Source organism: Microplitis mediator, chromosome 9 (genome assembly GCF_029852145.1).
Source record: "Microplitis mediator isolate UGA2020A chromosome 9, iyMicMedi2.1, whole genome shotgun sequence".
NCBI lineage: Eukaryota > Metazoa > Arthropoda > Insecta > Hymenoptera > Braconidae > Microplitis > Microplitis mediator.
Genome location: NC_079977.1, coordinates 8,582,741 through 8,596,222, shown reverse-complemented (window position 1 = coordinate 8,596,222; position 13,482 = coordinate 8,582,741). Strand labels below are relative to the sequence as shown.

At 37.2% G+C, this 13,482-nt stretch overlaps 1 protein-coding gene across 1 annotated transcript; it reads right to left on the bottom strand.

Annotated features, from left to right (window-relative positions):
* Positions 1–581: 581 nt before the first annotated feature.
* LOC130675035 (ribonuclease H1-like) lies at positions 582–1,280 on the bottom strand. Its single transcript, XM_057480489.1, has one exon. The coding sequence runs from the start codon at positions 1,278–1,280 to the stop codon at positions 582–584; it is 699 nt and encodes a 232-aa protein (XP_057336472.1).
* Between the last annotated feature and the right edge of the window lie 12,202 nt (positions 1,281–13,482).

Sequence of the window (13,482 nt, the reverse complement as noted above, 5' to 3'; positions counted from 1 at the left end):
GATCCACTACACAATTATAAAAATTACACGATGCTTTCTAGCAATTTCACCAACAATCACTTATCAAAACTCGAAACTATTATAGATTTCTCTATTCTAATTTATTTTTGTATACTTTTGTTTTATATATATTTATACTTTTTTTTCTTTGTAATTTAAATGATTTGAGGATACCGCTGTACCTGATTGCGACTCTTCGCTGAAAACTTCGAAATCAGCTTATGACCGGAAAGCAAGCCTGTGCTCGGTAGAGTAACTTGCTCTTGAAAAATTTTAAACGCTCCGACCATGGGATCCGGTCCTAGGTAGGGGTTTCTTTTAGTGAGTTGCATAGTACGAGATGTCCCGTTGACACAATTCAATATATGTCAATGTTAATTATGGGTGTCCCGCGCATTTAGAGTAACTTAAAAAGGTCTTAGGTGGGGAAGTAAGGAAGATCGAGAGAATGAGAGACGCAAGAACTTGGCGTTAATATGCATTATTTTGTTTCTTATTAAAAAAAATTTTTAATAAGTTCTCGAGTCGGACATAACATTTTCCCCCCGAGATCTAAGGGGTTCCCCACTCCTTGGATCTTGTCAGTTGATGGACGACTGGTTACGATGACTCGAACCCTGATGGATTGCGCTCGATCTTCTTGCTCCTTCGCGAGCCAGTTGGTCTGCTTGCTCGTTTCCGAAAACTCCTTGATGGCTTGGAACGTGAAGGATACGAATATCCCGAGTTTTCATGAGCTGCTTTATATGAATCATTTCATTCTTGTACGTGACGGGTTTACCTGTCGATGTTAACCAGTTTCTTCCTTCCCAATCGTCGTACCATAAATTTAAACTATTGCATAGGAATTCTGAATCTGTATGGATATCAATTTTGATCAAGTTGAGTTCTATAATGATTTCTATTGCTTGTAGTATTGCCTCTAGTTCTGCCCCATTATTAGTATTCCTATTAACACAAGGCAGAGACAGATTTTTGGGATGATTCGGTCCAAAGTAAACTCCAAGTCCTGCAGCTGGTTTCGTTGTCCCGTTTCCAAAGCAAGATCCATCGGTGTAGATTTGGATTCTTCCGTCGCCGTTCCTTTCAAATATTACGTCTGCATCTCTTTTGGATGAACTCACTATATCATGCCAGCTCTGTAGACACTGGTCCATTTCCTCCTGCGAATGGACTAACCTGAAGATGGGGTTCGGGTATGCAGCTATTTGTTCGTGACACTCCTTCCAGGTTTGATATAAACCGGGCTTATGCCCATTGATGACAAGATAAAGATTCATTTTGGAAGAAGGTTACAGGTGAAAAATCAGGAGATTTAAGACCTACTTTAGGAAATTTGGAAACCCCTACTAGAACCGACCATGAATTTCTTTTATTAATAAAATTTTCTTTAAATTTTTAGAGGTTTTAATTTTAATAAGATTTCGAAGTTTTCATTATAAAAGAAAATATATTCCTGAAAGGAAACGGAGATGATTCTCCCTGTTAGAAGAACAGTTTTTTTTTCTCTTTTTTTTTTTCTCTTTTTTTTTTTTTTTTTATTCTTTGGGTCATATACTATCAAATTTGAATTTTCCTAAAGGAAAACGGAGAAGATTCTCGCTTATTCAAAAATTTTTTTTTTTTCTTATCGCTATTTTCATTTATTTATTATAATGTCTTGGTATTACGATATAATTATATCCTTAATACTAGAATGCCCTGAACATACAGGCTAAAATCTAAAAATACCCTTTTTTTTTTTTTTTTTTTTTCCAAAAATTTTTTTTTTTTTTTTTTTTTTTTTATTTTTGAATACTATATAAAATTTGAAATTTTCTAAAGAAAAACGGAGAAGATTCTCGCTTATTCAAATTTTCTTTTATCCTTATTTTTATTTATTCTTATAGACTATATTCTACAATAGCTATGGCTAACTACAATATTCTGGATCCTTATTGATTAGATTTGGGCCTATCACCAGGCACAAGGGTACTCCTGCTAATTTATTCTAATTTTTTTTCTTTATCTTTTTTCTTTATCTTTATTATTCAGACGTTATCCTACATTTTACTTAATGTTTCCAGGGTTTAGGACCGTTGCTCCGAGTGATAGCTCCATATCTGTAACTGAAACAATTTATACTACTTCTAATTAATTACTTAGCTTGGGTTATTTAATTTGTATAAAATTTGGTTTTCTTTTTATTAATAAAATTTGAATCTTCCTATAAAGGAAACGGAGAAGATTCTCCCGTGTTCAAATTTAGTTTATAATATTTTTTTTTGTCTCTTAATTGGACTTATTTTGTTGCCGAGCTTGACAAAGGAAATAATTTTCCGAAGACAAATCCAATTAATACTTGCTCTTAATATAGAAAAATAATTCTATGTTTATTGTTACGTATCTACTATTATAGACTAAATTATTTCTAGAGTAATTCTATAGGGTTTGTTGCCGGGCTTGACACGGTCAGGAATCTTGTTGTTCTCGAAGGATTCTCGTCGTGGAAGTAGGATTTTATGTGTCCTGATATGAGGTGGATGTTCTTGCTTTAAAAGGCCCATTAGTTCAGCTTGGTGTACAAAATACGTGATGCCCGTGAGGTCGATGGTGTCGATGAGAGGATTGGAATCTAGGATCTCCATCAGAGTATAGTATGAGAAATAATTACCAATTATCTTCAGTTTCTCTACACTCAGATTGATGTTCTGATAGAATCTCCCGATGTGCTTCCTAGGTTTAGCGATGGTGAGAGTTTTCAGTCGAGGTCCTTGAATACTAGGAAACCCAACTGAATCGAGTCTTGACTCTGAGATGGTAAGATGTTCCAGTTGCGGAGCCATACGGATGAAACACGCGACCAAGTTGGATGATGGTCGATTTGACCCCAAAGAGACCTCAACCGTAGTCAGATTCTCGTTCAATTTAATTTGATTTAGATTGAAGTTCCAGATGTCGTCTTGATAATTAGCCCACTTGAAACACAGTTTTTCCAATCCCGAGGAGCCGATGGCATTTATTAACTCGATCATGTCGAGGTGCTCCGAATATCTTATTCTGGATCGGTCGCAATTTTTAATAGATAAACTTCTGAGGTTCTGATTGCTCTTGATGCATTGTATTAAGTGATCTTTGTTCAGGAAAAAGCATCCCTCTAGTTCAAGACTGCTGATGTGATTAGCTGTCTTGCTCAAGGCTCGTCCTGTAAAATATGTATTACCGATAACCCCGAAGTGTCTCAGCTTGGCGAGCCGTTCAAAAACCTGCACCAGGGCGGTCTCCAGATGTCCTTGTTTTTTCCTTTCATCAACAAAATTCGAATTTTCCTCGAAGAAAACGGAAAAGATTTTTACCTATTCGAATTTTGTCAATAAATTTTATTATTAAACGTACGGTACTCTTTGTAAGGAATACTAGGAGATGTTAATCGTGTTTATAATTTAGGTTAAGGTTTTGAAGCGTAAATTCCTTTTAGGAAACGGAGAAGATTCTCCCAACTAGCGCTCGACTCGGTGTTAAAAACCTGATTCACCTACTTTTAAACATACCGTCTGAGGTCCGGGAGGTGACATGCTTTCTCTCGCTGCCGCTTTAGGCATTCTAACTCCTACGCTTTCTTCTAACTCTGATGTTATAGTTTGAACTGACTGACAAAACTTGTTACCATCTACTTGAGCACTAACTCGTTTGCTTCTTGATATTAATCTAAACTTGGTTACTTTAGTGCAAGCGCCGAACTTATAGCAAAGAGTTACTATGACCGTAAGAATAATGAATAAAACAAAACTCATGCTAATATATACCATTAGATGTAGAGATATACCATTCGCGTACTTGAATCTGATTTCTTTAACCCGTGCTTCTATCGCTTCAAGGTTCTCACCTGTAGAAGCCTGAGAGAGTGTCAATAATGGCTTAGAATATTCGAGAAATTCTTTATCTATGGTTAATTGGTGGAAATTTGGATATTTAGAGACAATACTTAGGTTTTTCTTCGCACTTAGCCCGGTCAACTCTAGACTGTTATCTCCTAAACTTAAAAGACTAACATGGTTATTTTCAGCTCTGCAGTTGGGAGGAAACCGCAGCACTCCGGCACCTCTTAATTTAGTGGTGTGAGGAAGTTTTCCCTCGCAACTGATTTTTAGATATTCTGTCTGAAAAGTAGAAAACAACCAAGCGTTCTCGTTATCTAGTGCGATCCATTGGGTGGAATTTTCCTGCAACAACCGTATGTCACAGGTTGTGGTTTCATTAGTTATTGTGGCTTTAAATATATCAATTTCGCAATCATGAGACTCGGAGATGGATTCGACTGGTGTATCTGGAAAGCATGCCAATTCCTCTCCCGCGGGTAGACATCGGTCTATATATTCTGGAGAAGCCAGGTAAAAACGATTAAATTCAGGCTGCACGACAAGATATTTAGTTTTAGGTTCTAACAATAGCCCGAAAAGAGTTTCTCCTAACATGTACGGTACTCTATACGGTATCAATTTATAACAAAGCCATGGATATTTGTCCATAAGGGGTATTTTAACCGTTATTACGAAGAGATTGTCTGATTTTGCAGCAGAGATTTTTGCCATTTTAGTTAGGATCTGGAGGTCAATATGATCTAAAGGTTGAGGCGGGTTCAGATTTGGAAATTTTGATTCTATAGTAGTCATTGCATCTTTTAGCTGGTCTGGTGAAATCAACTCTGGACTTAAGATTCCCCTTTTTGCCTCTTCGATTGCGGTGATGGCTGATCTAAGCAAACTATTGCGGTGCTGAGCTTGTCTATAGACTTTCGTAGCATAGTAGCTATACTCTAGTTCCTGATCTATTATTCCGAGTTGTTCCTTCTGGGATATGGTCAAATTTCTTAGCTCGTCGGCAAGTGTGTTTATGTTTTTTGAATGAGTTTGGATCTGCTGATTTAGAGAGTTAATTTCGGTCTGCATTATATGAGTAGAATTGTTGACTAAGTGAATAATTTGGGCTTGATCACGGTAAAGATCGAAGATCTCCTGCTTAAAGTTTTTATCCCCCTCGTATTCTAGAATCCCAAATATTTTCCTAGCAATCGTCCCGACTGTAGCTAGCCACGAGCCTCGAGGATTTCGGAAGTCACTCATTGGAGTTCTGTTTATGATTTCTTTGAGATGGGCGATCAAATGACTACTTTCGCTATTAATATAGTCGATCGCCGGTTTTTGGAGGGTTCTCAGGCATAAACGTTCCGTAAAATACTTCACATACATGCAATCTATGAGCATTGCTTCATATTGGACCCGATCCTCATTGTTGTCGTTTAACAAATTTCCTACGTCTACCGTGATAATCATCGTCCATTGTTCTCGTATTAGGTGGATATTACTGGACTTCTCGTAGTAAACCCCGGGCTTTTGGTCAAAATAACTAATATCATGGAATTCCCCGGCATTTCCAAATTTCCAAAACCCGATTGCCAAAAAGAGTAATTGCGTAACGAGCATTTTCTTCTGGAACAAAAGTTAAGCGAAAAGAGTTTTTTTTTTTTTTTTTTTTTTCTTTTTCTTTTATTAACAAGATTCGAATTTTCCTACGAGGAAACGGAATAGATTTTCACTATTCGAATGTTGTTAATAATTTTCCAATTTTATTTATTTATTTACATTTTAGAGGTTTTCCTATCCAGCTCGTGAATGGAGAAGGATAGTTTTAGTTTAGAAGGGTGTTTAGGGAATCTTTTTCCCTCCTCTGTTTCCAAAATTACTGTTCCGTTTTCTAAGACCGATATAATCTCGTAAGGGCCGTAGTAATGACTGTCTAATTTACCCTTTCTAGGTTCTTTTAGTACGTAAACAAACTTTCCGGGTGAGAAGTCTACTTCATGTATGGCTTTATCATACCGTAATTTAGATTTAGATTTTGCTTCAACTAAGTTAATTCGGGCAATCGCTCGAGATTCGTTTAATTTGGTTATTAATTTCCCAATCGATTCTGGGTACGTTTCTATCTGTGAGTAATCAGGGAACGAGGTGGGTGATCTAGCATTTTTCCCGAATATAAGTTCAAATGGCGTAAAATTAGTTGCCGTGTGTACTGTAGTATTATAATTAAACATGGCCATAGCTAAATATTTATCCCAGTCCGGGAACGCTTCTATAAAGACTTTTAAATATTCAATTAAGGCATGATGTGATCTTTCTAGTGAGCCATTAGATTGTGGGTGATATGCGGACGTTGTTATTCGCTTGATTCTCAGAATACGTGCTAGCTTACTCAAAAGTTTACTAGTAAAAGATGTACCGTTATCAGATAGAATTACCTTTGGGCAACCGTATATAGTGATAAAATGATTAATTAACGCTTCAGCTATAGTCTCGGTACGAATGTCAGGTATTGCTACTGCTGTGCAAAATTTTGAAAAATTGTCCTGGATGGTTAGGATGTGTCTATTTCCGTCGGGAGTGAGTTCAAGAGGTCCGACCGTATCTATTGAAATTTTTTCGAATGGTTCGAATGGTGTATCGGTAATAATCATGGGTTGACGCGTCTTTATTCGCGATAGCTTTTCGCGTTGACAAACATCACAATTTTGAATGAATTTATAGATATTTTCTTTCATTCCCGGCCAATAATATCGCTCGCGAATTCTCCAGTACGTTTTTACCACTCCCTTATGTCCCCCAATCAGACTAGAGTGATGTTCCGCGATTATCGAGCCCCTTTCTTCGTCTTTTGGGTAAGTTATTCTACCTTTTGTGAATGTAACACTTATTGGACAATACTTGAAAATTTTAGACAAATAAGACTCTAAGCCTTCGCCGATTTCGTCGCCGTCCTCAGCGATGCGCAAAGTTGTAATTTTATATTTCTCCAGAGCTCCTCTTAATTTATACAAAGCCTCGGATATCATTTCGGGAGTATTTTGATCAAAGTGATGACGCTTGAAAAATACTGTAAAAACGCGATTTTTCCCATATTTTGTTACAAAAACTTGACCTACTTTTGGTTTATGACTTAATAATTCTTGTTCTGAAATATAATTTAAAGCTTGTAATAATTTAGGTATTGGCTGGGTATATTTACAATCTGTTGAGAGAAAGTGAGCTATATTATCCTTAACGTACGTTAACCCTTCCCTGCTATGGGAAACTTTAAGAAGACTTTGCTTATTTAAACTGGGGTAACTTACGTTGGATTCAGCTACTTTAGATGTTTCGGATTCAGTTGTAAAAGCTCTATCTGTGTGTGGTACTAATATGATGTCCGATTTTGGAAGTACGAACGATGGATTCGGTTTTAAAGAAATTGTAGGTTCCGGTTGTTGACTTAACGGACTCTTTAATTTTTCAGTAATCTCTACGGGATTAGGAGGTTCTTTGATATAGGACGAAGTTAGATTTGATGGTTTTCTCTTAGCTTTAATATAATTTCCCGGAGTTTTATCGAAATCTATTATACTAGGCGCTAAGGGTGAGCCGTAATTACTCTCGTTACCTGGTGTTTTGAGCATATTATAGGCTCCCGGGTCCCAATACATTCCCTCAAAGGATGTCATAAGCTGTCGATTAAGTGGAGTTATTTCTCCCATTGAAGGCGCAGTCAACTGTTGAAAGCTATCAGGAGGTGGTTCGTCGATGGAGTCTATCTCAGAGCCGTCTGTTTCATCATCCGCCTCTTTCGCTGCATCCTCATCATATGAATCATTCTCAAGGTCTTCATTTTCAGAGGCCTGTATCGTCTGATCAAAGCATTGAATCGATCTTCGAATTTCCTTTACAAAATTTTCTCTAGCTTCGATTGAGGCTTGTTCCTCCTCCTCTTTTCGTTTCAAGATGTTGTCAAATTTAGTAAAACTTTCTTGCAAGGCCTGAGGGTCGAATGTTTTTTCTGTAGTATCTGTTTTCTCATTATTTTCATCGGGGCTATCACTTTCGGTAAAATTAGGCTCAACCTCTACCACGGGAGGTACTTCCCGAGGAAGCACATCAGGTGGAGAGACTGTGACCTGTGATAGTTGCGGATTCGACTTGCTGACACTTTCATCCAAGGATGAAAACTCAGAAGTCTCTAGTTCTCGGTAATTCGGCCTTTTGTATAGACTCTCTGTTGATCTAGCCTCACCTAGCCTCTGTCTTAACCTTGAGGCAATTGTGTCTCTCGGTGCTAAGAGATTCGGGGTTACCTTAACTGGCTTGTTTGAGCTACCAGTTTTCCGCGGTCTCCCGGGACCTTTCTTAGTCGAAGCTTCGATTACTGGTTGACCATTAATCGGATACATGTTGACTTGCGTGGACTGCATCTGTTTCGGCAAGCGATTTGGTGGATTACTGGAAAGGACATCCGCGAGCTGGTCGCCTACTTTTCTTTTAAGAACGACATTAAACCGATAACCGTTCAGCAGCGATTTCCATTTTACTTGCCGATCCGTAAGATGTATCCCGTCTCGCAACCATGAGATACATCCCTCGTCTGTTTGAACGATAAACTCGCGAGAATACAAATACGGTCTAAACTGTTTGATCGCAAAGACAAGTGCTAAACATTCTCTTTCTTGTTTAGTATATCTGGTTTCGGCTTCTATTAAAGTACGAGAACCATACGCGATAGGTAATATTTGATTAGAAATATTAGGATTGTCATTATCGGGCTCGATGTCAAATTCTTGGCTTAAAATGCAGCCTAAACCTACTTCGGAAGCGTCTACAATTAAAATGAATGGTTTATTTGGATCGGGGTGTAATAGCAAGGATTGCTCGCAAATCGCGGCTTTAATATCTTCAAAAGCTACCTGTGCCTCTTCGGACCATTTAAAAATTTTATTTTTCTTAGTTAATTCGGTAAGTGGCTTAGTTCTTTCCGCGAAGTTATAAATGAATCTACGCAAGTAGTTAGCTAAACCCAAAAATTTTCTCATTCCCGTATGACTCGTGGGTTGAGACGCTGATTTAAGAGCAGCAACTTTAGCTGGATCGGGTTTGATTCCCTGGGGACTGATGATGTGCCCCAAGAACGTAACTTCATTGCAGAAGAATTTGCATTTTTCGGGTTGCAGATTAAGATTGGCGTCTCTTAATTTCTGTAGAAATTTTCTAAGACGACGGTTATGCTCGTCTAAGGTTTTTGCAGGAATTAGAAAATCGTCTATAAGATTTTCAAGCTCTCCGGCATTACGCATGTCCTCCGTCTCGTCGTTGACCATCCGCTGGAACGTGGGTGGAGCTACGCTCAACCCAAATGGCATCCGAACAAACTCGTAATGTCCATCCGGGGTAGAGAAAGCTGTTTTCTCTCTGTCCTCAGGGCCCATTGGCACCTGATGGAACCCACGTGCCAAGTCCATGACACTGAACATAGTAGCACCGCTAAGCCTGAGTAACATATCGTTGATATTCGGCAGTGGATATGAATCCCCAATAGTTTTTTTATTAAGAGCTCGGAAATCAATTACCATTCTCCATCGTTTGCGCCCTTGAGCATCCGCTTTCTTGGGTACGATCCAGAGGGGTGCATTGTAGGGCGATCTGGATTTCTGGATAACTTTAGTTTCGATCAACTCTTTTACCTGGCGCTTGGCCTCGTCCTGGTGTTCTTTCGGCAATCTAAATTGCTTAATTTTCACAGGTTTGCTATCCGTTAACGGAATCCTACAATATGTAGTTTTTGACAAACCTAGGACGTCGCCTGGTAAATAAAACACGTCGTTAAAATCTTTAACGATTTCAAGAATATGTTTTTCTTGCTCAGGTGTAAATTTTTCTTTAGGAATTCGCTTAAGAATCTCCGTTACGCGTTCCGACACGTTCAGATTGTTACAACCAGACTCATCCAATGAATCGCTATCGCTTTCACCAGCTACATAATCGCAGTTAAATTCATACTCTTCTACCGTCTGAGGCTCTAACGTAAATTCTGCCCTACATTCATTAAAATTCGTTATCATTACTATAGCTCGATTGTTGTTAATTTTTATTGCTGCATCCCCCAAAACTACTCCAGGAAAAGGTTGGATCTGGGGTAAGTAGCCCTCTTCCAACAAACTGTCTTTAACTGGAATAGATTGATAGACGCTTGTCCTTGGTGGCACTGAAAACCATTGGCTTCTAATGCTGCTGACAAAAGGTATAATGTGGGTTGGTATATCGGACAACGCGAGCGTGTGCTTATTGTAAGATAACTCCGCTTCTTCTATTTTTAGAATATCGTTGCCGATAATACCAATGCCAGCAATAGGAAAATCGTCTTGTACTATATGCAGTTCAAATTCCTTATATAAGGACTCCGATTCAAAAATCCTTAACCTAACTACTCCTAATGTTTGAATAATCTTATTGCCTATTCCAACTAATTCTAGTATCCTACTTGTGTCTACCGGTAAATGTGGTTTCAAAGCTTTTAGTTTAATCACGCTAACATCCCCGCCCGTATTTATCAAAAATTTCTGCGATTTTTCATTCAATTCCTTGCAAACAATGTTAATAATAGGTCCTGCATTTAAATTTAACAAATTACTATGGTTTGGAGTGTTCAAAACAAAAGGGATAGGCCGTATCGGCCTATTTCCCAGAACCATAGTATTTGAATAAAAAGACAAAATCGCTTGGTTGTTTTCAAAGAATTCATTGCCTATAATCGCATCATACCGATTAATAGAAGAGATAGTGACAAAGAAGTCAATCTCCAAATCCCATAGTTTTAAAGTCGTTATCCCGATGATTTGAATAGGTTCTGTGGTAATACCCGTTACCGATTTAGATATTTCCTGAATTTTTACATCACACGCTAAAACAAATAGATCTATAAGATTGTGTGAAGAACCCGTATCTAATAATATTGATGCAGATTTCTTAAATTGAGAATTATTTCTTAAGATAACTACTGGTCCACTTCCGAGGGACCTTGAGATTGCTTTACAGGTGAGAATTTCTTTTGCAGATCTCCCGCATTCGGCTGGCTCTGAACGATTTTCTGTTGAGGGGGTAGGTTGTTTGGGTTGCCCGACATTCCCCCTGTACGACGGGCACCGTTGGAGTTTAAATAACCGGCCTTTAAGCTTTCCATCTGCTTGAGCAGCTCTTCATACTTCTTTCGATAAAATTCTAATTCCGAGTTACGATTTGGAGTGGGCGAATTATCCCGAAACTGTACGTGTCTCGCGGCCTGAGAGTTTTCTAGTCGACTCTGAGTTTGATCAACTTTAGGTTGGAGAATTTTTGAAACCTCCCTTGTTTCTTCGAAAGTAGAGGCGGGTTTGCGCTGAGTTTTTGGTGAGTACGAAAATGATTCGGTTGCCTGATCAGGTTCAGGTTCGTAATTAGGATTAGAATCACGACGATAGTTCATACGGTTCCTATAATCATCGTATTTTCTTGGGAGTTTCGAGGCCTCCCACGCGTCAGAGCGCATATTTTCATTATCAGATCTACGTGTGCGATTTGTGTCGTATGTATAATCTCCCGTGAGTTTAATCATTTCCTTAACCTCTTCAAATAGCAGAGCTAAGGTGATGTTTCCTTGTTTCATCTGTTTAACAAAAGCGATTTTTAATTGTTTGGGTAAGTTTTCGTAAAATATTTCTTTTGCGTCCGCGCAGCAAGCTAAATAGGTCGCGGCACCCGTTGGCTCTTTATCCTTAACCGCATTTAAGCTCAATAGGATGTCATTTATTCGGTAATAAAAATCTTCGACCCGTTCATCTCGTTCACGTTGGCATCTAGCCAGCTTCCTACTCAGGTACCTGACAGGGTTCGCGGGTCTAAATTCTTTTCTGAGGATTCCTAAAATCTCATCTACTTTAGTTAGTTCTTTTCCTTCCAAGTACCGTCTAGCTCGACCTTTAATCCTACTTAAAACGTGAGCAACATATAGCTCCTGATTATTTTTAGGTAACAAGTGTAACTGTTGAGTGACAGCTCTATCGAATCTTTCATAAGTTGTTTCACCATCGCCCGAGAATATAGGAATAGTTGAAGCAAAATCTTTAGCTGGGGTATAAAAACGATCTATCGGATCGACATTGATAGTGACGTTTCCGTTATTAAGGGTATTATTTGCCGCATTAGTGGCCTCGAACTGTTGTCTCGTGGCCTCGAATTCGCGTCGCTCCCGCTCTAACTCTGCCCGCATACGTGCAAGTTCCGCTTCCTCCATTTTTAGTTTTTATTAAAAATTTTTTTTTTTTTTTTTTTTTTTTTGTTTTTAGAGTTCAATATCCCGAATCCCAATCAAATCTTTTACAGCTAATTAGAAATAAAGTGATACGCAAACCAAAAATAATAATAATGATAATGATAATACTCTGATAATTAATTGTAAAACCTTTAGGTAATAAGAGTTAAGGGTGTCGGTTATCTACGACTACAGTATCGTTCTCAGAACTAAACGACGATCTGTTTTTTTTTATTTATTTTATTTATTTTATTTTTAATTTATTTGTCTTTAAATTTAGACTATTCTTTAGTCTTAATAGGTTTCCATTATCAAAAAATGCTTAGGTTTCAATTATAATAACCAAGAATAATTTGTTATCGACTGCAATCTTAGTTAAATCTGATATTTAAACTTTAATATATTTAGCTGGTGTAAGCGCAACTTAATTCTTTTATTTACTTTGTAACTAACGAATGTAACTCTATACCTTGGCTTTAAGACATTTATTCTCATCAATATTTTATTCTCAAGATTTTTTTTTTGTCAGAGTAATGAGACACTTCCTGTGATAAGGAATTGTGTGAGAATGGAACGAAAAATTTTATGCTAGGTTTCCAGAAAATTAATACTAAGTTTTATATTTCTTTTCTATATTTAGTTACTTTTATTATTTTGTTTACTGAGAAAAAAAAAATTTCTTCTTCAACCGTCACCAAAAATAAAACTAAATTTAATTTACCATGAGATATTTAACAGCCCTCTACTTTACTTTCTACAAACAAAAATTTTTGAAAGCGAACAACAGTTCGAGGGTTTAGGACACGCAATAAAATTTTTATGGTTTTATGGTCCGCTCAAAGGTCTCGCCCGTAACGACTTTGTTAACATACAAACTTATTCGGAAAAGAAAATCTATGAAATCCCCTTTTTTTTCTGAGCTTTACTATTTAAAATTTCAAACAAAAATTTATTTATATATGTAATATATATAAAAAAAAACAACAGGCCTAAACGTAACTTAGCTTTTAAAAATCTCTATGCTGCAAAATCATCCGTTTATTCTCTAAAAGGAAAATTTCTTCAAAACTTTAGTCTAGAATATTATATGATTTATACTTCCGGTTTTTCTATTACAATATTCGTTTTATTATTTTACGAGTTGGGTTTCCTTGAGGGGACTTAAATATTCTTAATGTTAGTTAAACTTAAAAATTAAATGGCCAATCCCTTTTATATTAAATTTAAAACAATTACCTGGATATTAACACATATAAAATAGTAATAATTAAAATCTAAAACTCTGTTTTTCTTTATATTTTTACCTTCTTTTACAGAAAAGTTCTTTTCGCCTTATGTTCTCACAGAGAGAAATGGTCT

Excerpts from the sequence above, each read along its gene's own strand:
- LOC130675035 (XM_057480489.1), bottom strand. The coding sequence starts at position 1,280 with ATGAATCTTTATCTTGTCATCAATGGGCATAAGCCCGGTTTATATCAA.